The sequence below is a fragment of the Lutra lutra genome, chromosome 11 (assembly GCF_902655055.1).
Source record: "Lutra lutra chromosome 11, mLutLut1.2, whole genome shotgun sequence".
NCBI classification, from domain to species: domain Eukaryota; kingdom Metazoa; phylum Chordata; class Mammalia; order Carnivora; family Mustelidae; genus Lutra; species Lutra lutra.
In genome coordinates, this window is record NC_062288.1 from 51,038,011 (window position 1) to 51,064,785 (window position 26,775).

At 33.9% G+C, this 26,775-nt stretch overlaps 1 protein-coding gene and 1 pseudogene across 5 annotated transcripts in view; one reads left to right on the forward strand and one right to left on the reverse strand.

Annotated features, from left to right (window-relative positions):
- SNX13 (sorting nexin 13) overlaps positions 1 to 26,775 on the reverse strand; it is a 141,548-nt gene that overhangs the window by 30,030 nt on the left and 84,743 nt on the right. For all 5 annotated transcript variants that reach the window (XM_047694330.1, XM_047694331.1, XM_047694332.1 and 2 more), the window contains 7 exons: positions 24,445 to 24,583; positions 23,982 to 24,070; positions 19,677 to 19,776; positions 18,053 to 18,246; positions 7,762 to 7,866; positions 7,013 to 7,145; positions 2,458 to 2,495 (listed from right to left, as the gene is read on the reverse strand). In XM_047694330.1, coding sequence (XP_047550286.1) covers positions 2,458 to 2,495; positions 7,013 to 7,145; positions 7,762 to 7,866; positions 18,053 to 18,246; positions 19,677 to 19,776; positions 23,982 to 24,070; positions 24,445 to 24,583 — 798 coding nt within the window. The remainder of the gene's footprint in view (positions 1 to 2,457; positions 2,496 to 7,012; positions 7,146 to 7,761; positions 7,867 to 18,052; positions 18,247 to 19,676; positions 19,777 to 23,981; positions 24,071 to 24,444; positions 24,584 to 26,775) is intronic.
- On the forward strand, positions 16,065 to 17,610 carry LOC125080469 (heterogeneous nuclear ribonucleoprotein A1-like; annotated as a pseudogene).

A 26,775-nucleotide genomic window follows, 5' to 3' on the forward strand; every position in this document is an offset into this window, starting at 1 on the left:
TACTACTTAAGACTGTTCATTAGGAGAAGCAAAATATGGTAACAACATACAGATAATCCAATATTTCCCTGGTCAAGTCAAGTGGACGAATCATTAAATTAAAATGGGTCTAGTCCAGGCTTCACCAGTGACACCCTAAGAGACTTTAGCCAAATCAACTCTTTCTTGTACCTCAATTTTCTCAATAGTACAACAGTATAATACTTGCTCTACAACTTTGTCAGTTTACAGAATGAATTATAATGCTCTGAAAAGAGAGTGTACTTATTTTTAAGTGGTCATATGACCTGTAATAAAACATCTTGATAGAAACACAACCTTTGTTTTAATACTACTTTTATGTGAAAGATAGAAGCCTCAAGAAAATAGAATATTCTACAAAATTTAGATTGTTATCTATTATGATCTTCTAATTATAAGCAATCACAGAGAATATAAAACAATTGTTTTTCAAGAAGTATTTTTGTTACTATTATTAACCCTCCTTTGTAGTAACATTTCAACAGCAAAACAGTACTTATTGCTTTAAACGTTACCATCTTATGCTATGCAACACAGAAATTGTTAGAAAACTTTGTACCTGCATGTCTTTTTAGCACACTTAAACAATATTATTTCCATTTAATATGATGAAAAAATCCAATGAAACATCTCTTAAACATTAGTCACAGATATAAGGCAAATGTAATTATCAAGTAGACTATAAAATTACAATTAGTGAAATAATATCAACTACATTCTGATTTAGAGTATTATTTAATAAAAGAAAAATGTTATTTCAAAACAAGTAGACTAATGCTGTCCTGAAATAAAATATAATTTTTGTAAAGTAATCCTTCGGTTAAGATTCTTAGACTGCTTGCAAAAAAAGAATTTTTTTTTTTAACATCACTCTGAGACAAAAAAGGAAAAGTTCAGATTTACTGCGATAATCCATATAACAATGACGGCACTGCTAGAAATGCCTGAAATTTACCTGCCAGTCCCAAATAAAAAATGAGTAAATCCCAATATTAAATATTTTTTTTGCTTACTATATTGGAAAAAACTATTATGACCTATTTTACAATCTTAAAACTAGTTTTTAAATGTAGCTATCCACTAAAATTTGTCTATATATTAAAAAAGAAAGAATTCAAAAGACTCTAGCTACTTAAAACCTTGAATATAATAGATTCATGTGAGTAACAAAATACTGCAAATCACTGACCTCAAGTGTGACCTTTGTCGATCTAGAGAGACTATGTGGTTTATATTTCTATGTGACAAAGGAATCACTCTTATTTGAAAAAGCATTTTATTCCAGATATGGAATAAAGAAAAAAAAAGTATTTGTTACTACTGTTCAAACACTTGTACAAGCACTACAAGTGTGACTACTTGAAATTTCAAATGAATGAAGCTTCATCACAATTGAAAACTTTCATTATAAATGAACATTATTGCTAATACTTTCTTCATGCTCTAGGAGTTACTCCTTTTTGTTATAAGGTTACAAAATATAAAGAATAAATGATAATGATACCAAATTTAGGATTTAGGAAAATATTTCAAATGTTACATCATATCTGACATAACACTATGGCTGACTGCTTCAGTGTTTTGTTACAGGCTGTACTTTGTAAAGTAATAAAACACTCAATAAGGTTATTTTTTGAAATATAGTTATATAGAATACAACATAAGATAATGGACCTATAGATCATTTAGCTTTTACAAAAAGTGAAAGAAAAAGTAATGTAAATAGAATAAGAACAAAGCAAACAATCTCTCCCTAATCCCCTACAAACTCTAGACTGAAACTTTCATAGAACATATTTCTTCCTAGCAGCATTTTATGAAATAACTTATTCATTACAAGGATGGATATACAAAAGAACTGAAATGTTCACTATTTCACACTTCACTGTGAATGTATAAAATGCCAATGACAGCTTATGTGCTAAAAATATATCACTCTTAAATTTGTAATCATAAAATAATGTTGCTTAATTTACTCTAAGGCCTTAAGTTTAAAAAAATTTTTTACAACAACCAGAACTGGTTATAGTGCACACGTTAAGAAATATTTGGGAGTTTTCAGACATCCTAATTTTATATTTCTTTTCTACATACAAAAGGAGAAACCTAATTTCAATGTAAACATTTGTATATCACAAGTTTACTATCCAACATAGCACTAACCAAAAAGTCATTTCAAAATACTACATATTGGGATTGAAAATAATGAAGTCACCTTTTTTACCAAATACAACTGAATTATGCAGGTGTAACTTAAGCCCATTTAAAAAAAAAAAAAAATAAATTTCAGAGACGCTTATTATGTGAATTTAACATTTAAAGTAAATAACTTATTATATTAAAGGATGATCTGAGAGCTTCTAATATTTACTTATGTATATTTACTTTTATATTTTTAAGTCACTGTGATAATTAAGTGCCCATAATAATACTTACCAAATTTATGCTTCCAGTAGGAGACCCATTAAAAGACTCTGTGGGAGGAGAAATTCAAGTTAGTATATAGAAAAAAACTTTTGAAAGAGTTCTTTTACCTAAGGTTCAAACACCAAGAATGAAAGTCACCCAAGCAAAGACATAATGAAATAGCAAAGGAAACCGTGGTATACTACTCCCCAAACACCTGCTCCCTTAAGCCTGTTTTTGTGAGCCACATATTTCAGAGGAAAACAATATATACACACACACACACACACACACACACACACACACACACACACACACACACACCTGAGTTGCCCCTATAAAACACACACCAAAAATAGACATTCATGTATAGGAGAGCAATTATTAAATATTTTATTCTTATTGTATCACATAAAGTTTTCTGATAAAACATAAATATGAAGAAAACACTGTAGAGTGAAGTTCATTAGAAAATGTCAAGGTTTTTTTGTTAGTTCTGTCTTACTGGATTAAGAAATAATACAAATAAAATTTTTCTTTCATGTGAAGAATAAATAGATTAGTTTGTATATATACTTATTATGTCCACTTATTCTTGGTAGATTTGGCTCAAAAACATTACAACCCTAGATTCGTAGATCAATATATAACCAATAGAAAAAGATATATAAACTCCATATGCACTACCATTTAATTAAAAAGCTAAAAATTGTTTTAGAAAGTAATGTTAGAGAGCCAAGTCAATTACACATTATTAAAATTAATGTCTTTTCCTTCAGTACTTTATTCTATATGTAAGCACACAGAGTTACCAATTAGATGTCTCTCACTTAAAAACAGAAATGAATATATGCTGAAGCAGTAAACATAAACAGCTTAAAGTTAATGTATGGCTTCCAGAACTTAAGAGATTATTTATGAATCTAGGTATCTAAACAGGTCTTCAAAACCACTTTCTATAACTTTTAGAAAGAAGCAGTTCGTGTTGCTTTCCAGCTTCAACAACTCTAAATGCCCAAGAACATTTCTTGGTCCCTCAGACCTAAGGTCACAAAAAGTAAACAGGAAATTCCACCCAGGATTACCCCCTGGTTAACAGCAAAGTATAATTAAAATGAGCAAACAGTTCTCTATCCACCTTATTCAATTATATACCTCCTACTTCCTTCTGTAGTCTGCCCACCTCTTCAATCTTTCTACCAAAGACAAATCAAATTAAAAGAGCAATCAGAAGGAAAACAAGGTGTAATTTATTTTTGTGATCAACAATAAGAAGATCCAGAAATAGAGTCTAAAATCAATCAAGGCCCACATTTAGTCAAGAATTTGATAACTGCCTATGAACATTAGAAAACAAAAGAAAGTATGATTTCATATGGCAAGAAAAATGTGAGTAAAATTAAAACAGAGCATTATTTAGATATTTTTAATATTTAATTATTAAATATATTAATATGGTTAATCAATTAACATGGTCTTAATGTTTTAATGAATGAGAAATATCAACTTTAAAAGTATTTTAAGGCTGAACTAACTTAAAAAAGCAATACAAAGAGAAAGAGAAGGAAAAAAGGGGAGGAGAAAGAACACACATAATTACGATAGCCATTCAGCTACCCACCTACCTACTGAAGTTTGATTAAATAGGAATGAAATTCCTTCCCCAGAAGGGGAAAAAAAACCAACTCACTGAAGGATACAATCACACATAATAAGACTTGGCCCATTCATTTTAGGCTCACCTGTAGCCTCCATTTTTTAAAAAATTATCTATATAGTTAAAAACTAGATTAGAGAATTATTTTAAAAATGTCTAAAACATAAATTGTCAAGAATATTTTTTTGAATTTTATTTGAGAGAGAGAGAGAGAGAGAGAGAGAGAAAATGAGTGGGGGTGGGGCACAGAAGGAGAGGGAGAAGCAGGCTCTCACTGAGCAGGGAGCCCCACACAAGGCTTGATCCCAGGACCCTGGGATCATGACCTGAGCCGAAGGCAGATGCTTAACAGAATGAGTGACCCAGGCACCTCAAGAAACTTAATTTTAAAGATAAAAACTGATTTTATAACAAAAAATGTGGGGAAGGCCTATTTTTGATTAAATAATCTTATAATAACAAGAAAATCATAAGCATTACTATTTGAAAAAATCCCAGCAACTGCCTAAAACCTAAACACCAGCAAAGACAATAAACCTGATATTTATTTATACCCATCATTCTAAATATTTTCAAATGGTTTCAAGAAAAGGAGTTAGACAATTTCTTAGTTATAAAGATTATAAAAGGTCAACAAAAAGGACAAAAAATATTAAAAAGCAATGTCCTAGAAAGACAAAAGATACATTAATGTATATAATTCCAAAGTTCAATCAATAATTCCAATGTGAAGGATGACTCAGTGGCTGATACATAAGTACATTTACTTCCGATCAAGACAAGTTGCAGAAAAAAAATTTTAATGTACTTTATGCTTTAAGTAAGTTTTGGGAAGTTTCTGATAAAAAAATTGGTTCCATTAGTTGCACAGAAGACAACTAACTAGATTGCCTAGAAAGATATGAATAAAAGTTAAAGTCAATTTACAAGACTTTTAGTAGAGTTCTTATACAATAGGAACAAAAACTACTGCCACAGAATGTAACGCTACTATCATCATTTTAAATTATAGATTACTTAGAAGCTCAAACAATTGGCTGATTATGATTTAACTTATCTCCTCTCATTCTGGGTCATATAGCAAATCCTATATAATACTAAGAAATCTCTAGACTAAGAAATCTCTAGATGAAATGAAAATAAAAATATTTATATATTTATTTATATATTTTTTATATATAGTGCGCTGCTACTAGCAAATTTCATAGCAGCTCTGTAAAAGATTTTTCAATAGAAACAGTAAATACAGATAACACTGTATGATAAACTTGAGTTACACTGAATTTTACTCAGCTCCCACAGAAGCACTCTTAAAAAAAAACCCAAAATTCCTTAATTATGCAATCAAATCCAGTTAATGGAACATTATTCCAGGTTTACAAATTAAACCAGAAAAAGTATTAATTTAAAAACTCAAAATATTAGATCAACAACCAATATAGAATTATTAAAACTCAAATGCAAACTCCTGTAACTGGATTTCTTAGATTATTTAAAAAGTAAACTCTTACTAATACAGACCAAGGAAAGAAGGAGGAGGGAGAGGGGATGAGAAGAGTATGAACCTGCTATAACAGAGATTATTTTTTAAAGCAATGCTAACTGGGGCACCTGGGTGTCTCAGTTGTTAAGTGTCTGCCTTCAGCTCAGGTCATGATCCCAGGGTCCTGGGATGGAGCCCCACATTGCGCTCCCTGCTCAGCGGGAAGCCTGCTTCCCCCTCTCCCACTTCCTCTGCTCCTGTTCCCTCTCTCACCGTGTCTCCCTCTATCAAATAAATAGATAGATAGGTAGATAGATAGATAAAAATAAAGCAATGCTAACTACTTAACAGATGTATTGTACCTCCAACTTGAAGTAGTCCTACCCATAGAGCCTATTCATAAATGGTTAAAATTACTCTCAAAATAGTGAACTCTTGCCCACTTAGTTTTTATTTCCATTGCTTATTTGAACATACCAGGAAGCTTATCACACCTTACATATTCTATTAGTTTTATAAGTACTTCTGAATTGGATCACCAGTAAAATGGTCATTGGACTTCATAATATGCATGCCTGTGCTCTAAAGGCTGCCTCTCCCACTATTTTTAAATAACTGCTTTTATACTACTAACAAAAATGGATGTTTTAGTTTATAAATTATTTTCCTATACATAATTTCCTTTCAATCCAACAATGCTGTAACAACAACTCTGAGGTAAGATATTACTATGACAAAATTATTATTCCAAATTTACAACTGAGAAAAACTAGACTTAAATTAAGTGTTTGGTCAATATCACTATAGGTACTAAGTAGTAGAACGGCAGTAAAATCTAAATATTTTGATTCTCAAAGCCTGCTTTCTTTATTATGTCATACTGATAATATCCTCATTTGAAAACAACTGAAAGATTGGAATAAGCCACTCATGTAGTTTCTTCCACCTTATACAGTGCAGGATTTGGAAAACAGTATTATAAAAGAGAAAAAAAATTATTTTTTTTAAAACAATGCTTTATATAGTTTATGGTACATTCTCAGGATCATGGCTTGTTATCTTATTTAATCTTCTCAATAATCCCGCTGTTAGTCATGAATATTATTAGTTACTAGCAAAATGGAAAATACCATAAAAAATATTTGGGTGACAAAACTCAAGAAAACATTCTTCTTAAGACTTCAAGGCTTTTATAGTTATGTTTTAATGTGTTATTAAATTTTCAGCCTTTTAATTTAGTGTAGTAACTAAATTTTGTCATTCATTTATGGGGTTTTAAATATTTTACAATTTATATTGGGCTTCAAGCCATTTTTTACCTTGCTTGAAACATTGTCTTTTGGTCAACAGTATTTAGGAATAGATCTATGTATACATGTGTGCGCACGCACGCACACACACACACACACACACACACACACACACGTGCACATGTGCCACCTTACCTCCATCACCATCATCTGATCCTCTGAAACTAGGATCTTTTAACATATCCAGCTCAGCTAACATGCGCACATAAAGTGCATTCTGTCTGAAGGAAGGATAAAATCTTTCGTCTCGTAGCATCAATTCATAAACCTTGTTGAAATAAATCAAGATATTTCACCATTAATACAGATAATGTACTAATTTTCACTAATAAGATTTCAACAAAAGCTAGAATGTCTTGTTATAATCAATCACAGGTTCCGTATTTGTAAGGTGCCAACAATAAGCCTACATCACAACTAATGATTTCTCAACTAATTTCAAAATTAACAATCCCTCTAGTACCTAAGTGCATCGAAAATGGTCCCAGTGCAAGGCAAGTCACATGACAGGTTATAGGTAATGTTCCAGGAACTAGTGTTCTCTAAGAAACAAGTCTACATAAAGGCTCCAGGAACACAGTAAAATAAATTTATGTCAGGCCACTTATACATCATCATTAATTCATGAAATTCTATGACTATATATCTGGCCCTTTAGTCAGATTTAAATAACAACCCAAATAAGGATTTTCCTCATTTGTCATTTAAATAAACAAACAAAAGACTGGCCTACTTCTTTTTTTTTAATGAGAAGTGTTAGTTAACTTATCTTTTTAGTTACCATTATACTTTTATGTCTCAATAACCTTTTAAAAAATCAATTACATGCATATAAAAACACATTTTCATAAGAAACATATAATGACAAATGTTATATATAATACCTTCCTTTGAATGTCATCAAAGATTTCAGGGGTTGGATCTTCATGATTCAAAGTATCTGCTAATTTTGCTACCAAATAATCATCAACAGTAACTCTTGGAGATGCCTAACAGAGAAAAATAAAATAATGACCTTTCTGAGTTTCTAAATACAACTTAATTCTTAGAGTAGAAGAATTATATAATGGATGGAACCATATTATCGAAAGTAATTGGTAAAAAAAAAAAAAAATCCTTGGTTTATAAACAACACCTTGACATTTAAGAAGGCTGAAACAAAACAAAAAACCTTCTTGTCATCATGTAGTATAAAGTACACTGGGAGACAAACATGGATTTAAATCTTGACATTAGCTGAATTAGTTACCTCTCAATAGGATTCATTTCCTCAATCTGTAAAATGGAGATAATACTACCTATGGTTATTATATAACCATATAAATATTTCGCCATATTAAAAGAGATTTATCTGGGCACCTGAGTGGCTCAGTAGGTTAAGCAGCTGCCTTCGGCTCAGGTCATGATCCCAGTCCTGGGACTGAGCCCTGAGTCAGCTACTTGCTCAGCAGGGAGTCAGCTTATCCCCCTCTCTCTGCCTGTTCCCCTGCTCATGTTCTCCCTCCCTCTGTCTACCTCAAGTAAATAAAATCTTAAAAAAAATAAATATTAAAAAAAAAATAAGAGATTTCTAAGGCATACAACCAGTGTCTGGCACATAGGAATACTGTCACGAGGAGTTAGTGCTGAGTATCAAGTAGTCCTGGATGTGTATTTAATATGACTGCCAAAAGAATAAGTCATTTGTTACTTATTTAACACTAGACACAATCTTTTTAAATAGTCTTTAAGAGATTACTGTTCTCCTAAATTTGGCTTAAAATGCTGCAGCAAAGTTCCAGTGTGATACGGGAGGGCAAAAAATATAAAATGTTGATTTTTCCAACAACTTCCATTTTAAAGAGCATAATATGACAGATAAGCCACACAAATATAAAATTTGATGTTCAATGTGAAAAATTTCTTTATTGAAAGAAAAAATGCTGAAAAGCTAGAAATATGGTCATCTTTGGCATGCCAGCTTTTGAATTTTTAACTCTGAAGGCTCTGGAGAATAAATGAACGATCAGGATGGGAAAGTCTAAAGAAACTTGCACAAGAATGCATTGTTTAAATAATTTCTCTACCCAATAGAATATCCAAGGAAAAGATTGGATAAATACAGAAAAGGAGAAAAGGCTTCAAGAGTAAGTAAACAACAGGGTATAAATGTGTAGGAAAAGGCTTACACAATGTGTAATGCTCGCTGGTTCACTCTACATTCTAGTTAGTAAACCCAAGGAGGTGGTTAGGGTTTTTTGCAGGAGAAAGGAAGGAGTGCTTATTTGTTGTTTCTGTGTGTAGAGGAGGATGTGGTGGTGGTGGTGGTGGTGTGTGTGTGTGGTTTCCCCTGAAACAAAAAAAGAATTGAACAACTTCAAGTATGTGATAAAAATTAGAGAGGTACTGATTTTAGCTTATTTTGTCCGGTCAGTTGCCCTCTAAGCTCACAAAACTCAGTTTCTAGGATATAAGAGGCATACTTAAAAATCGTAACATTTATTTAGTTTACTTTTTCCTATAGTCTCAAATATACACAACTGGGTTAGGACTCATCCTTGGTATAACGTGACCAATACTTTTAAAAAGCTTTCATGGGACACAACCAGCCAAATCTACCTACTTAAAAAAAATAAGTACAGAAAAAATATTTATGTATTTTTTTACCACTTTAATATAAAAATGCAAAAATGTGTTTTTCAAAAATTATCTATTAATCTGTATTCTGTACTTTTCACACAAATGTGGTTATTTAAATAAAACAAGAGGACTAGTTAACAGCAGCAATTAGTAATTAATAAGACTAATTAAACAAATAATGTTTGAGAGAAACATACTAGGTTTTACCCTCTAATACACTATGTAACTTTTTAAGCTTTTTAAAAAAATATTTAAATATTGTAGGCTATATTATTGTGTATTGTTAAAATGCATAAATATAAGACCTCGAAAAAAGTTATACATAGAGGACCGTTGGTGGCTCAGTCATTAAACATCTGCTTTTGGCTCGGGTCATGATCTCAGGGTCCTGGGGTACAGCCTAGTATCGGGCTCCCTGCTCAGTGGGAAGCCTGCGTCTCCCCCTCCCACTCCCCCCGCTTGTGTTCCTTCTCTCACTGTGTCTGTCTCTGTTAAATAAATAAAATCTTTGAAAAAAAAGTTATATACCTACAATAAGACTAAACAGACTATCTATACTTAATCAAAAAATTACTTTCTTTTTATTCCATGATTCCATAGGATATTTTACTTTTTTGAGTCTCCTTTTTTAACAATACTTCTCTGATCTGCTTGCAGATTTTAAGACATCACTTTTTTTTTTTTTGTAAACCAAGTGGTATAAATGAATACAATCAAATACAAAATTCACTTTGACTTTCAGGTCTGCTCTTAAGCCTACGTCACACTTACTTCTGTTATCAGCCCAATGTGATGATGTCAAGTTAAATAAATGTCTTTTCAGTAAAACTATTTAGGCACAGAATAATTACATTTTACTTACTAAGAACTGCATCTATAAATTTACATATAGACTATTTGTGTCTAAAATGCCCTTTTTAAACATTTCAAACATAATGGATATCACTAAAAGTTATTACCTCTCTTTCTCAAGGAAAATGGGTTTTAAAACACAGAGGTCATTTAAACTTGTGAGACCAAAGGTGAATTCCAACTAAATTATAGTTTTAGTAAAGAAACTAAGAAAATCCTGTTAAGCTAACTATCTCCTTCTTATGGTATTTTTTTGAGTTCTCAACAATCTCATTTCAAAAAAAATTAGTCCTTCTTTGACAAATTGAGGTTTCTTTGTAGCCTATACATACACAACTCAGGACAATCTATCCTTTTCAAGGTTCCTTTTAATCTCTTCAAAGATTAGTTGAGAGTAATTTATTTATAAATTTATTTATAAATTTCTATTTACTGTAATTCTTTTCCATATTTGTTTTTAATGTATTTTCAAATTAGGGGACACTATTTTTACCACATTCTTTGAAAATATGACTTCACTGTATGTCAGTATTTTAGCATCTTTTCTATGGCTGGCAACAATCATAGCCATGTTGAAGCAAATGTCTAAGGAAGTTATTTTGTGACATTTTTATAATGTCAAAAATCTCACTGTTGGGGCACTTGGGTGGCTCAGTTGGTTAAGTGGCTGACTTCGGTTCTGGTCAAGATCTCAGGGTCCTAGGATCAAGCCCCGAATTGGTCTCCCTGATCAGCAGAGAGTCTGCTCCTCTCTCTGCCTCTGTTGCTCCCCCTGCTTGTGCTGTCAAATAAATAAATGACTCTTTAAAAAAAAAAAAAAAACAAAAAAAAACCTCATTGTTTCTGATGTTTTGAAGAAACTAAAAATTGACCAAAAAACTTTATTATGAAAACCTCAGTATCACAGGTAAGCAAGTGATACCCTATTTTAGCAGTATTGTATAGAAGGAATATATGATATTTAGCAGGTAAGATCTTTTCATTTTCTTTGGTAAGAACTTTATGGACTGAAAAGAATTTGTTAAAATTTACATTTGTACTGTGTGCTATAGCTTCTGGGCCTTTTGGCTAAGATCAAATGCACTGTTTGCTAAATATACAAATATATGAGCAAAGTTTGTCTTATTTTTTCTGCAATTTATTAAAATCTTAGAAATCAAGAAGATATCTAAAACTCCCATTTTTTTCAAATCAAAGTACCAAACACCAATGGAAAATACACTCTCATTGCCACAATCTGATGTAACACGATATACTACAGAAAGCAAGATTGCTGGTAAGATCTACCAGAGTAAGGTCTAAATTTCAAAGGGCTACCAAATTCCTTTCAGTCCATAAACTTCTTACCAAAGGCACCCAAAATTAATTCTAGTTTTAAAAAGCAAGCAAGTGGGGTGCCTGGGTAGCTCAGTCCTTCAATGTCTTCCTTTGGTTCAGGTCATGATCCCAGTCCTGGGATGGAGTCCCAATCAGGCTCCTTGCTCAGTGGGCAGCCTGCTCCTCCCTCTGCCAGCCACTCCCCCTTGCTCTCTCTCTGTGACAAATAAGTAAACAAAATCTTAAAAAAAAAAAAAGAAGGGACAGGCTAATGTGTGTTCACTTGTGTAGTATGCCCAAGCTAATTCACTTAATAGCCACTACTTTTAACTGACCAGTGAAGTCTTTTGGGGAGATGAAAAAAACTTTTTACTGACTTAAAATTATTTGCAAAATTCAGTTTCCAAATTTGCTTTTATACCCCCTTCTCCACCAAGATCAATCCCAAAACATTTTTTGCACATCATGCAGTCAGTATGCTTTATTTTGGTTATTTACTCTCCCTAACCCAGGTGTAAGAGTCCTTCCATCTGTCATTAAAATGATTTAGTCCTTCCTCTTCTATTGGCAATGTCTGGGTAATGCTCATGTTGGTACCATAATCATTCTCATTTTCATTATCTGAACTTTTAGAAAACATGGTTACAATATTCATAATGTTAAAAATTTAAAAGTCCCATCACAATACAAAGCACAGGACAGGAAAAGCAAAAAGATGAATAGTTAACATTCATGGTAACAATGCACTTAAGCCGTACATGGAGTGCTACAAGATGAAGAATTCATTACTGTGAAGAGTAAATAATGACTGCCAATAGTAGAAGGTAAGGGAAAAAGACAGCAATGACTACCGAAGGAGAGAAATCCACGCCACAGTCATCTGACACTAAAATGCTGCCTTTAGCACTGAATTCTGGAATTACGTATGGATTTTGCATTTTTTTTTCAATCTTTTCCACCCACTGCTAAAATGTGGGACTTACAGTATCTTGGAGAAGGGTTTCCCAAGACTTAGGATATTTTTCAAAGCTTTAAAAAAATATTAACTTCAAAAACATAACAAACTCACAGTTATTTTCTCACTGGAAATAATGAAAGCCAGAAAACAATGAAATACTATCTTTAAAATGCTGAAAAAAACCCAACTTAATAACTATTATTTTATTTTTCCAGTATTAACTGTAATCCATTCAACTGGACTACATATAACAGAGCTGACTCTACAGCCTACTTTAAAAATTAACATAGAAAGACTTAGATATACACACTATAGCTGTGTTTTTAAACAGCAGAAACTCTTGAATGTGTTCAGGCAGAAATATGAACAGCAATATTCAGAGCAAAAATACAACAGAAAAGAAGGGGAAACAAACCAAACTGCTCATAAATATTTTTGAAGGTAGGGGCGCCTGGGTGGCTCAGTGGGTTAAAGCCTCTGCCTTCGGTTCAGGTCATTATCCCAGGGTCCTGGGATCGAACCCCACATTGGGCTCTCTGCTCAGCAGGGAGCTTGCTTCCCCCTCTCTGTCTCTGCCTGCCTCTCTGCCTACTTGTGAGCTCTGTCAAATAAATAAATAAAATCTTTAAAAAAATATTTTTGAAGGTAAATAAACTCTTGGACTTCAGTGCAAATGAATTACACTTACATAAATCAACATGTATAAAATTTAATATAATAATGAGGGGAATAAAAGCAAGGCATATAGTCCATTCCATTTATAGAAAGGTTAAAAAAAAGCTAAGCAAGATACTTCTTTAGAATATATATGTATAGTAAAATGGTATGGGAAAGCAAGTGAATAATTATAGAAAACTGAGTTCATCCAGAAATAGGAAAACAGACAAACAAGACAGGTGAAACAGGTGAAGAATATACTAAGGATCTTCAAAAGCACAGTACATGTTCTTTTTCTTTAGCCAGATGGGATATACAAATGTGTCTGTTACATCCTTTAGAATATGCACTCTTTTAAAAGTATGATATATTTCATTTGGCAAAAATAGCAAATGGACTAATGAGCAGTTTTCAAATAAAATTCACACTTAAAATTCAAATACAAGGGCACCTGAATAGCTTAGCCAGTGAAGTATCTGCCTACTGCTCAGGTCATGATAGCAGGTTCCTGGGACTGAGTCCCACACCAGGCTCCCTGCTCAGTGGGGAGTGTGCTTCTCCCTCTCCTCCCTGTTCACATTGTCTTTCACTATCTCTCTTGCTTTCTCTCTCTCTCTCTCTCTCTAATAAAAATAAAATCTTATTTTTAAAAGTTCAAATACAATTTTTGTGCTAGTATGTATAAATTCGAAGGTACTAAATAGCATAGCCATTACAAATACTGGAGTATGAGGAATCTTGAGGATTGTTGTGTCCATATTCATGAGCAATATTGGTCTGTAGTCTCCATGATGTCTCTGTTTGTTGTTGGTATCAGAAGGACAGTTTCGTCTTGCCATTTGCGATGACGTGGATGGAACTAGAGGGTATTATGCTGAGCGAAATAAGTCAATCAGAGAAAGACAACTATCATATGATCTCCCTGATATGAGGAAGGGGAGATGCAACGTGGGGGGTTTGGGGGTAGGAAAAGAATAAATGAAACAAGATGGGATCAGGAGGGAGACAAACCATAAGAGACTCTTAATGTCACAAAACAAACTGAGGGTTGCCAGGGGGTAGGGAGAGGGTGGTGGGATTATGGACATTGGGGAGGGTATGTGCTATGGTTAGTGCTGTGAAGTGTGTATACCTGGCGATTCACAGATCTGTACCCCTGGGGCTAATAATACATTATATGTTAATAAAAAAAATTTAAAAATTAGAAAAAAAAAAAAAGTTTCTCAATCTGTGTCTTTCAAGACATTTGCCCATATCATTTAAGTTGTCTAATTTGTAGTGTAAAGTTGTTTATATTTGCATTTAGTCTTTTTGATTTCCATAGGGTTGGTGATGATGCCTTTTGTTTGATTCATGATTTTGGTATCTGTGACTTTCTTTTTTTCTTTTTTCTTGGCCAAGCTGGCTAAAGGTTTGTCAATTTTAAAGAATCAGCTTTTGGTTGTATTGATTTTCATTACTGTTTTTCTGTTTTCCATTTCACGGATATCCATTCTGATCTTTCCCACTTCCTTCCTTCAGTTTTCCTTGAATTTATTTTGCTATTCCTCTTCTAGTTTAAGGTGAAAATGTAAATTTCTGTTTCAAGATCTTTCTTCTTTCTAACTAGGCATTTAACGTTAAATATTTCTCTATAAGCACTGTGGTAATTGCATCCCATAAATTTTGATACACTGTGTTCTCGTTTCCATTCAATTCAAAATACCTCCTAATTTCCTTCTGATTTCTTTTGACCCAGAGACTATTTCGAAATGTGTTAATTTTTAAGAATTTATAATTCCTCAAAACTCCTTCTGTTAATTACTAATTAATTCTACTATGATAAAAGGACATACTTTTGTATGATTTCAACACTTTTATTTTTTTTTAAAGATTTTATTTATTTAATTTGACAGGCAGAGATCACAAGTAGGCAGAGAGGCAGGCAGAGAGAGAGAGGAGAAAGCAGGCTCCCCGCGGAGCAGAGAGCCCAAAACACTTTTAAATTCAGATTTTATGGCCTAGCAAAGGGTCTAGGGTCTATCTAACCCAGACAATGTTTCATGTAAGCTTGAAAATAATGTGTATTCTCTGCTGTTCTTAGGGAAAGTATTCTATAGATGTGCGGGTTTGATAGTGGTTTATAGTGTTCTATAGTGGTTTATAGAGGTTTATAGTGTTCTATAGTGCTCTTCATTTACTGTGTATCTTTGGTCATATTCTATCTAATGTTCTACCACTACTGAAGTCTTCAATAGCCACCTGTTGTTGAATTGTCTATTTCTCTCTTCAATTCTGTCAGGTTTTGTCCTATGTATGTGGAGGTTTTGTTGTTTATAACTGTTTTTTTTTTTAACGGTAAATCAAGGATCAATTGACCTTTTTATCATTATAAAATGTTTTTTCTATTAATAATTTTTGTTTTAAAATCTATTGTCTAATATTAGATAGCTACTCCAGCTCTGTTTTGGTTACTGTATGCATCATTTATCTTTTTCCATTGTTATACTTTCAATCTTTTGTATCCTTGAATCTAGAGTATGTGTGACTTTGAGTCTTGACTGTGTCACCAGTATTTGTATGACCTTGGCAAAGTTAATTCAATTCTAAACATGAGCTTCTTTACTTATAACACAAGAATAGTAATATACAAAAAGATTGTTATCAAGATTAAATGAGACAAGGTTTGCAAGTAGTTCTGCCTAATATGAGTAATGAATATTCAGAAGTATTACAAAAATTATTACTGAGAAACATTCGTTAGATTACTCCTTTCTGCCCATGGATGCTGCTGAGTAAGCTTGGTTCAAGTCTCCGCTCCCACCACCATCATGTCTAAGTCAGGGTCTCCCAAAGAGCCTGAACAGATGTGGAAGCTCTTTATTGGACGTGTGAGCTTTGAAACTGATGAGAGTCTGAGGAGCCATTCTGAGCAATGTGGAATGTGTGGTAATGAGATATCCAAACACCAAGGGCTCCAGAGGCTTTGGGTTTGTCATATATGCCCCTGTGGAGGAGGTGGATGCAGCCATGAATGCAAGGCCACACAAGGTGGATGGAAGAGTTGTGGAACCAAAGAGGGCTGTCTCAAAGGAAGATTCTCAAAAACCTGGTGCCCACTTAACTGTGAAAAAGATTTTTGTTGGTAACATCAAAGACGACACGAAAGAATATCATCTAAGAGATTACATTTGAACAGTAGGGGAAAATCAAAGAAACTGAGATCATGACTGACTGAGGCAGTGTGTAACCATCCCTCAGAACAATGTACTGACCAAACACACTTGAACATGTACTAGCAATAGGCCTCTGTGGGAGAGGATGATATACATCCTTGAAGCCCGAGCAGCTGGGAACACCCAGCCTGATTCTTTTTTCTGTTACCTCCCCTTCTCTAGAGATCATCTGTAGTTAATTAGATGATTCCTTTAAATGTGTTTACTCAACCACAGATCCTATACTGCTTGATCAGGCATATCTTGCTTGCCTGTTGATTGTTATCTGTATCTAATAAGTATGGGACTGGGGAGTTGTTCTGGGATGCAGTCTTCTCAATTGCCAACCCTTGCTCCCATTCCCTTAACGCTGACTTTGTTCGTGCCCCATTCTTCTCTCGCGTGCATTTGGAAAGTGGCAAGTGGTCATTGGAAAGCAGCAGCAGTGGCAAAAAGAGGAGTTCTGCTTTGTAACATTTGATGACTATGACTCTGTAGACAAGACTGTCATTCAAAAATACCATACTTTGAATGGCCACAACTGTGAAGAACAGAAAGCCCTATCTAAGCAAGAGATGGCTAGTGCTTCATCTACACCAAGAGGTCTAAGTGGTTCTGGAAACTGCTGGTGGTCATGGAGGTGGTTTTGGTGGGAATGACAACTTTGGTGATGGAGGGAACTTCAGTGGTCAAGGTGGTTTTTGGAGGCAGTCGAGGCAGTGGTGGATAGGTGGCAGTTGGGATGGCTATCACAGATTTGGTAATGATGGAAGCAACTATGGAGGTTGCAGAAGCTGTAATGATTTTGGCAATTACAACAATCAATCCTCAAATTTTGGACCCATGAAAGGAGCAAATTTTGGAGGCAGAAGTTCTAGCCCCTATGGTGGTAGAGGCCAATACTGTGCTAAACCACAAAACCAAGGTAGCTATGGTGGTTCCAGCAGCAGAAATAGCTACAGCAGTGGCAGAAGGTTTTAATTACTGCCAGGAAACAGCTTAGCAGGAGAGGAGGGCCAGAGAGCTGACAGGGAAACTACAGGTTATAAAGATTTGTGAACTAAGCCAAACACAGGGGTAGCAGGGCCTAGCTGCTTCAAAGAAGACATGTTTTAGACAATACTCATGTGTATGTACAAAAAGTTCAAGGACTGTATTTGTGACTAATTGTATAACAGGTTATCATAGTTTCTGTTCTGTGGAAAGTGTAAAGCATTCCAACAAAGGGTTTTAATGTAGTTTTTTTTTGCATCCTTGCTGTTGATTGCTAAATGTAATAGTCTGATCATGCTGAATAAATGTGTCTTTAAAAAATATATTATTACTCGGGTCGCCTAGGTGGCTCAATGGGTTAAAGCCTCTGCCTTCGGCTAAGGTCATGATCCCAGGGTCCCCATCGGGCTCTCTGCTCAGCGGGGAGCCTGCTTCCCCCTCTCTCTCTGCCTGCCTCTCTGCCTCCTTGTGATTTCTGTCTGTCAAATAAATAAATAAATCTTTAAAGAAAGAAAAAATATATATATATTATTACTAATGTTACTACCAAAGAAGATAAAAAAACTAATCAAAACAGAGACTCACCTTTTCTGATAAATACTGTTCATATATTCCAACAGCAGCTGCTCTTAAGAGACCTTTGGTTTGGTTGGTTTGATGTTTTCCATCTTTCTGACGACTTAATAAAACTTCGAGTTGCTGCTGGGCTGTAACTCGGTATCCTTCCACTGTCATCCAGAAGAAGAGATGTGCTTGACCTCCAGTTTGCTGCATGTAATCTACCAAACAAAATCCATAACAACATAGATATTAATGTTACATATTTTTGGATGCAATGTCACATATTTTTGGATGCATGTAGCCATGCAAGTTAAGAAGGATTAAAGTTTCAAATACTTAAAACTCTACATTTTTCAAACTGTTAAGAAATGCTTAAGATGAAGAATGCTTACATCACAAATTGGTTAGGTTAAAAAGACCACAGTTATGTAGAAAACACAAATGGATGCACGCATTTTTTTTTTTTAAATCTCATTTTTCATGATAAAATTTCTAGGAGATAAAATTACTACAGAAGGCTTCATCAGAAAGAAACTACTTCAGGAACATTTGGCTTCTGTTCTCAATAAAGATTACTGATTATAATATTAATATTCTTACAAATATTAAAAGTAAGGATTAGGATCTTCAATAAGCTATGCATTTATGTTTTTGGTCATGAAAATGAAGAATCAGGAAGGTTTACTGAAAATGTCCTCCAGATAAAAAGCAGTTTTGATGTATAGTTGACCCCTGAACAATGCGGGTTAGATCAGGGGCACAACTCACCATGGACTCAAAAATCCATGCATAATTCCTGACTTCCCAAAACCGTAACTACTAATAGTCTACTATTGACTGGAAGCCTTCCCAATTATATAAACATTTAACACATACAACATTCTGTATGTACTATATTCTTAAAGTAAGCTAGAGAAGAAAATGTTAAGAGAATCATAAGGAAAATACATTTGTATTACTATACTGTATTTATCGAATACAATCTGTATAAATAAGTGAATCTGCACAGTTCAAATCCATGTTGTTCAAAGGTCAGATATAATATTAACAAAATTAGTAAATATTTATATGTATTAACATGATATAAAAACAAAGACCTATTCATGCACAAAATGATACAAACTTTAAAAACAATGTCTGGGGGCACCTGGGTGGCTCAGTTAAGCCTATGTTAAGCCTATGCCTTAGGCTCAGGTCATGATCTCAGGTCCTGGGATCGAGCCCTGCATCGGGCTCTCTGCTCGGCAGTGAGCCTGTTTCCCCCTCTCTCTGCCTGCCTCTCTGCCTACTTGTGATCTCTCTCTCTCTCTCTGTCAAATAAATAAATAAAATCTTAAAACAAACAAACAAACAATGTCTGTTGCTGATAAAGAACTCTTTCTCAGATAATTTAAATTCATAGAATCTGCTAGAATTTAAATGAGTTATTTAACAAATGCACATTTAAGTTATAATAAGCATTTCTTTCCTTCTAAACAAAATAAATCTCTACCTCTATGATTTCCAAAAAAGGGAACACTTCAGAGAATGGAGAGTGGAGGAAAGATATATTTGGTATGTTTAATATCAGATATTTAAAGTTTAGTAATATTTACAATTATTAAAAATTTCGAGGGCTGTTTTGTTTTCATAAAACGGATTTACCTACCCATAAAAAATTGTAGTGCAACATTGTCTACAAGAATGCTGTCCAAAGGGACTGTGCAAAGTTTCCCAAAGTTTGCTGCCAGTTTCACAGTATTTATTTCCTAAGAGAAAAGTAAATGCAGGTCAATATTTCATCTACTCATGCATTAGGTTAAAGATCTTTTCATAGATATAAAAATGTTAAGCTAAAATGGAATAAAAATAAAGTTTTTTCTTTTCTTTCTCTTTCATGTGCGTTCCCAACAGTCCCAGCCTAGAGAATTTCCTAATTAATAGCTGCTTAGTAAATATGCATTAAAAGGATGATAAGCATTTACTTCTTTCATTATAAAATAATTCTGAATTACTAGAATTTCAAATATTCTCTATTTCTACATATTCCAAATGAAAATGAACATTTTAGGAGCTAAAGGGGATGTCTGGAATGCTTACAATGTCCAAGAATAAATAAATCCCAACATGTTCAAGTTACAGACTGAAGTCTATTCACTGAGAAAAAAGAAAATATCCCAAAAGAGTAATTTTTCTCCTGAGAGAGTAAAAACTCTACCATCTTTCATTAAAAATATGCTTCTTCTCAGACAACCTAAACAGTAAATTAAATTTAGTTTTCAAAGTCAAAAAGCAAGGTAACTACCTACACATGAAAAAACACAGAAAAGCAAAACAAAACATGGGTTCAAAATTTAGACAGTCTAGAGATGCCTGGGTGGCTCAGTCAGTTAAGCATCTGCCTTCAGTTCAAATCATAATCCCAGGGTCCTGGGGTCGAGCCCCGCATTGGGCTCCCTGCTCAGTAAGGAGCCTGCTTCTCCCTCTGCCTGACACTCCTCCTACTTGTGCTCTCTCTTCTCTCTCTCTGACAAATAAATAAATAAAATCTTCAAAAAAAAAATTTATAGAGAATCCACATGTCAAGCACTGTGCTATGTACTTTATACACATTATTCTCCACAACAATCCTATTGGATAAATATCACCCACCTCACTTAAGAGATAAAAAAGCTGAAATCAGAAAGACTGCCTATGATTACAGAGCTGCCAAGAATGACTCAGTGTTTTCAAAGCCTGCAGCCTCTTCCATAAAACCCGAATGTTTCTGTGTCACCAGTTTCTCTGTATTCCTAAATCCCTATCTCATAATCCTCTATTTAAAAAATAAAGATCAGAGGCGCCTGGGTGGCTCAGTCGGTTAAGGTTTCCCTTCAGCTCAAGTCATGATTCCAGGGTCCTGGGATTGAGTCCCCTGTTGGGCTCCTTGCTCAGTGGGGAGCCTGCTTCTCCCTCTACCTCTGCTCCCCTGAACCCCGCTCATGTGCTCCATCTCCCTCTTGCTCTGTTCTCTGTCAAATAAATTAATAAAATCTTAAAAAAAAAAAAAAAAGAAGAAAGATCAGAAGGTTCTTCTGAAAGTTAGGGTGCCTTAATTAGGGGCAGATACTAAATTAGATGTAGTTAATACATAATGGAGAAGAAAAAGAACTTGAGAAAAGGGGAAAACTTCCTCTCTAATTAGTATTTCCCTTCATACAAATACTGTATAAATAGATAACTGACTTAAAATGTCTGGCATAAAGCAACCTGGTGCCAGCACATGTTTTCTCCTAAGTCTTCTTTCATCAAACTTACCACCTCTTTCTTTCCCAGAAGCAGCTCCACATATGAGATGTAGAAGAGTATTCATCGTAACTTTATTATTGTAATAAAAAAGATAAACAGCCTTCTAAGATTTCAAGATGAGTAGCACGGTTAAAAAACTTTATCTCTGTGGAGATTCTGACTTTTCTTCCCAAGTGAACTAATTAAAAAAGTAAAGCTTGAGACTCAAAAAAGAATTGACAGGCTTCAAAACAAGGTATCTATATTTAAAGGGATCTGCTATCAAAAGATGCCTGAACATTGGGGCACCTGGGTGGCTCAATCAGTTGAGCAACCAACTCTTGATTTCAGCTCAAGACATTTACTCTGGGTCCTAGAAGCAAGCCTTGCACTGGGCTCCAAACTCTGGGGAGTCTACTTGAAGATTCTTTCTCTCTCTCCCTCTCTCTCTCTCAGCAACGCCCCCCCTCCCCGCTCCCACTCATGTGCTCTCTTGCTCTCAAAATAAATATTCTTCTATACTGAATGTGCATGAGTATATAATTTTAAAATACAGTTAACTGAAACAAAGACATACATACACATAAACTCAGGTATTAGACAAATGCAGGCCTCAAGTAATGAGTTGTAATTAATCCATCAACTAAACTCAGTATTGATAAAAATCAGTCTTCTATTCCTTAAGAAACTTAAAATTTAAATACATTTTAAAATTACAAGCCCAGAGTCACAATAAATTTCCAAAAGAGAAAACCAGAAAAAAAAAATTGACTATACTGAAATCTAAGGTAGTAAAAAAAGCTCTTTTCTGTTTCCAAAGCCCAAATCTCTGCTCTTCTCCAAACAGCTACCTATAATCACTGTTTCTAATTCATCTCTCTCCATTTTCTCCTGGACCAGTTCCAATAAGGGTTTCTCTCCACTACTCCAAAATGCTATTATCAGATCACCAATATTCTCCTGGTGGCAAATCAAATGGTCAATTCTAAGTCTTCATCTTACTCAACTTATTAGCAGCCTGAGACATACCTGATCTCTTACTTCCTTAAAAACTTTCTATAATTGGCTTCTGGAATATCACACTCCCAGGTTTTCCTTCAATTTCACCAATCACTTACTCTGTTTCTTTAGGTAGATCTTCCACTTTGTCTTAAACTCTAGTAACTATACTGCCTCTGGACTAAGTTCTTGATTATCTTCTTACATAAACTCACTGTCTTAGGTAACTCCATCCAGTGTCTTTACTTTAAATAAACATCTAATAATCCTAAGGACCCTCAAAGTTTAGGTCCATCACCAACCTTCCCCTTGAACTACAGTGCTTACCAGCTAGCAGGTCTATATGATTGTCAAATAAGGATCTCAAACTAAAACATACAAAATTTGATTGTCGCTTCTCAATCTCCTCTTTACTGTGTTATCTATTTTAGTAAGTAGCAACACTGTTCATGCAGTCAGGCCAGAAATTCTAGGAATCCTCCCTGAGTCCTTTTTTTCCCCCCCTCACTCCGTATTTAATCTATTAGCAAATCTGTTAGTACTACATCCAATTTCTAATTACTTCCCACAACCTCTGCAGACATCTCATACTGGACTAAACCAATCGTCTCCTAAATGATCTTTTCGTCTCCATTCTTATTCCCGCCAACTCTACCACAATTTCTAAACATCACAAAGACCCCAAGTGATTATTTTACCTCATAAGTCAGGTCATGTCACTTGCCAGCATAAATCTCCAACGGATTCCCATCACAATTAGAATTTTTTTTAAAAAATCAGGGCACCGGGGTGGCTCAGTGAGTTAAGCCTCTGCCTTCAGCTTAGGTCATGATCTCAGAGTCCTAGGATTGAGCCCCGCATCCAGCTCTCTGCTCAGGAAGGAGCCTGCTTCCCCCTCTCTCTGCCTGACTCTCTGCCTACTTGTGATCTCTCTCTCTGTCAAATAAATAAATAAAATCTTAAAAAAAAAAAGAATTTTTAAAAAATCTTACTATGGTAGATAAAACCATATATGATATAATCCCTAAGGTTCCTCTCCATTTTATTACTACTATCATCCTTTCTCATTCATTCCGTACCAGCCATGCTGACCTACTCTAACTCACCAAACATCTTCCTATCTCAGGACCTCTGCATATGATTTCACCTTTGCCTGAAAGATTCTTTAAAAAAAAAAAAAAAAAATCTCAACACTTTCTCATTATTCTATCAGATTTCTCTAAGCTCAAATGTAACCAAATCACTCAGCATCTATCTAAAACATTCCTAGACATTCTCTATCTCTCTACTTTGCCTTACTTGTTATTTTTTATATTTACTTATTTTTAACATGTTTTTTAACATTATATAATAATTTATTTATTGGTTTATTTTTTGACTCTTCAACTAAAATATAAGTTCTCTGAAGAGAGAGCTTTTGCCTATTAGGTCCATCTAAAATGGCGCTCAATGTATAAAACTATGTAAGTGTTGAGTTTTTAATAAAAAATGAAAAGATGAATAAATAAACCAATAAATAAAATCTTTAATTGCTGTAGCATTTTTCAGGAAATATTTTAATCTCTTTAGTTTTAACAAATACTTTTTTCTGCAAATCCTTTTGTGGAGGGCCACACTAGTTAATATTTCACATCTTGTCATTTGCTAGATATTTAAGTGAATATAAAGTATTTATAACTAAACATTAATTTTAAAGTACTTTACTTACTTTGCCTGACTGCAATCGCTGTATTCTTGAGTCACATACTTTCTTTACAAATAGTAAGCTATTTATTTGATTCTTGATAGTGTTGATATCTAAATACAAACAAATTGATTATGAGCTAGTGGTAATGTTATTTATGAAATACTTTAAACATGTATGTACTGTAATTTAATATGAACAGAGCAAACAATAAAAAAATAATCTGAAATTTTATAGTGAAATTATTTAATTAAAATTAAACCATGCCTATTATTTTTACTTTAGAGGTAATCACAGTATCAACAGCCTCACATTCAGAAAATTATAATACTTTTATTCTTAACACATATTAACATAATAAGAAGATTTAGACTTAGATAAGGTGAAAATAAATAATAGCATAAAGTGACATTTGGGTAAAGTTTTGTTTAAAGATAGAATAATGATTAAAGAAGTACACATTTCTGTACTTAAATGAATTACTTACCATCACCAACTGTATCTAGAGATCGAAGATACTGTAATTCTTCTGCTGCCTTATCTCGGACTGCTTCTAGCTCTCCAATATTGTCACTCAATTTAATAATGTTCATAAAGGCCTCATAGTTGCAATTAGAATCACGGATCTGAAAATAAAGTTTAAAAAACAGGTGGGAGAAGGACTCAGGAAAAAAAGAATCTTCAGAGTCTACCACATGCTAGGTAGGAACAATCTTATACCAAGTGTTTACGCAGTGCTTTTAAGAACACAAAATGAAAACCTCTGTACTCATGGTCCCAAAGAAAGGTAAAGGAGTAGAAGATGAGATTAGTGGCAGTGAAAGGTCAATCTGGTAGGGTACAGTACATGTGGTAGCTCCCATTCTGAGTGGAATGAAAAGTTATTGGAGGGTTTTAAACAGAAGAGTGGTGTTCTCTGACCTAAACTGAACAGAATCAATGTGATGACATAATTAACTGTTTTTTTTTTCCCCTAGCCACGTGCTGTTTAAGAACAGGAATGGGAGTTGAGAGTTGAGTTGACTTTAACCAGAGTGTGGCTTCATCAAAAATATAACAAAGTGAGACACAAAAAGTACTCGAGGATATTATAAAGTGACTAGCTGCTGTGACTGCCAACAAAACTTAAGTAAAGGAGTAGGGGAAACGATGAAAAGGAAGCAGACTTGGGATACTGTACATTCTCTATAAGGAGTCGAAGAACTAGGGACTATAGAAGTCCAGAACTGGGAAAAAACTAGCTAATAAGCACACAAAAAGATGCTCAATATCATTGAGTCATCATGCATATTCAAGTTAACCACAACAAAACAGCAATGCCAAATGCTTATCAGAATGCAGAGAGATGGGGGATCTCAACTGGTGCTAGGGAAGTGCAAAATCAGAACAAAACTTCAGAAGACTACTCGGCAATTTATTTCACTTTATGTAAGTTTTATTTCAATGATTAAAAAAAAGGTAGGTTATTAAAGACATGATTTTTCTAAGAACACATTAAGAAACTATTAAACAGCTGTCCATTTATCTGCTCTAGTTGAAAATAACAATATGAGGTAATTTATTCCACAGTAAGAGAGAAGACTCATTCTTAATTAGTTCGTATTTTTAAAAAAATACACATTTAGAGATGAATAATGCAAATCCATCCATACTATCTTTAGAAATGACTTAAAAACTATCGTTGGATAACACTAACATATTATAGAAGGAAGATATGTTACTCTAGACTGCTCTAAACTTTGCCGTTCAAATAGAAATGAACTATATGGTTAGATATTAATGTAACTGAACTAAGAATAGAACTGAGCTCATTTTAATATTTATAATACCTATGGATACAAGGTTTTCCACACAATTAATGTCAATTACTAAACCAGACAACAAAGTAGATCCTTTATTGATAAACTTTGCTCTTTTAAATATATTTTCTGATTCTATACTGCAAAATGAAATAAGGACCAATTCCTGTTCATTAATGAGAAAAAAGACCCAAGCATCATACACATACACAATAGTAGTATTAATCCAACTCTAGGGAGAACAAGTAAAGACACGGTGGTTTGAATTTCTTTTAGAGCATATTTTAAATTCCACCCCCTCAAATGTTTACACCATGTACTTAATTATATAGTTAATATAAATTCAGCAAAAGAAAAACTGAAAGCTGAAGAAAAATATATAGGAAAAAAATTATTCCTAATCCCAGGAGTGAGAGATAACCATAACATTCTGTACCTTTTCTGTACCACAAATAAGATTATACAGTACTATATCTTGATTAAGTTTAGTATAAAACATCCATTTTACTGTGTTCTAAAAAAACATTTCCTAATACCATTTACCTTTATTTCATTACTGAAATGTTTTTGAATTTTACCTCTTTACCTAGTTTTTAAAAAATTACTTTTTTTATTATATAACTAATACTCCCTATAAAGTACAATATATACACAAGAGAAAAAATTAAAACATTCATAATCTTTCATAATCCTACATAATCTTAAGACTTCAAATAGTATATATACTATCAGAATTATACAGTCATTAATAAGAATATAATTATATATTTGTTTTTTAAAAAGCATTCTCTACACACACATCACCTCTGGTTATCCTTTTCATATAAAAAATATAAACCTCTTGGGTGCCTGGGATTAAGTGCCTTCTGTCAGGGCATGATCCTATGATCCTGGGGTCCTCGGATCAAGCCCCACAACAGGCTCTCTGCTTAGTTGGGAGTCTGCTACTCCCTCTGCCCCTTCCCCCCACTTATGATCTTGCTCTCTCACACACTCTCTCTCTCTCAAGTAAATAAATC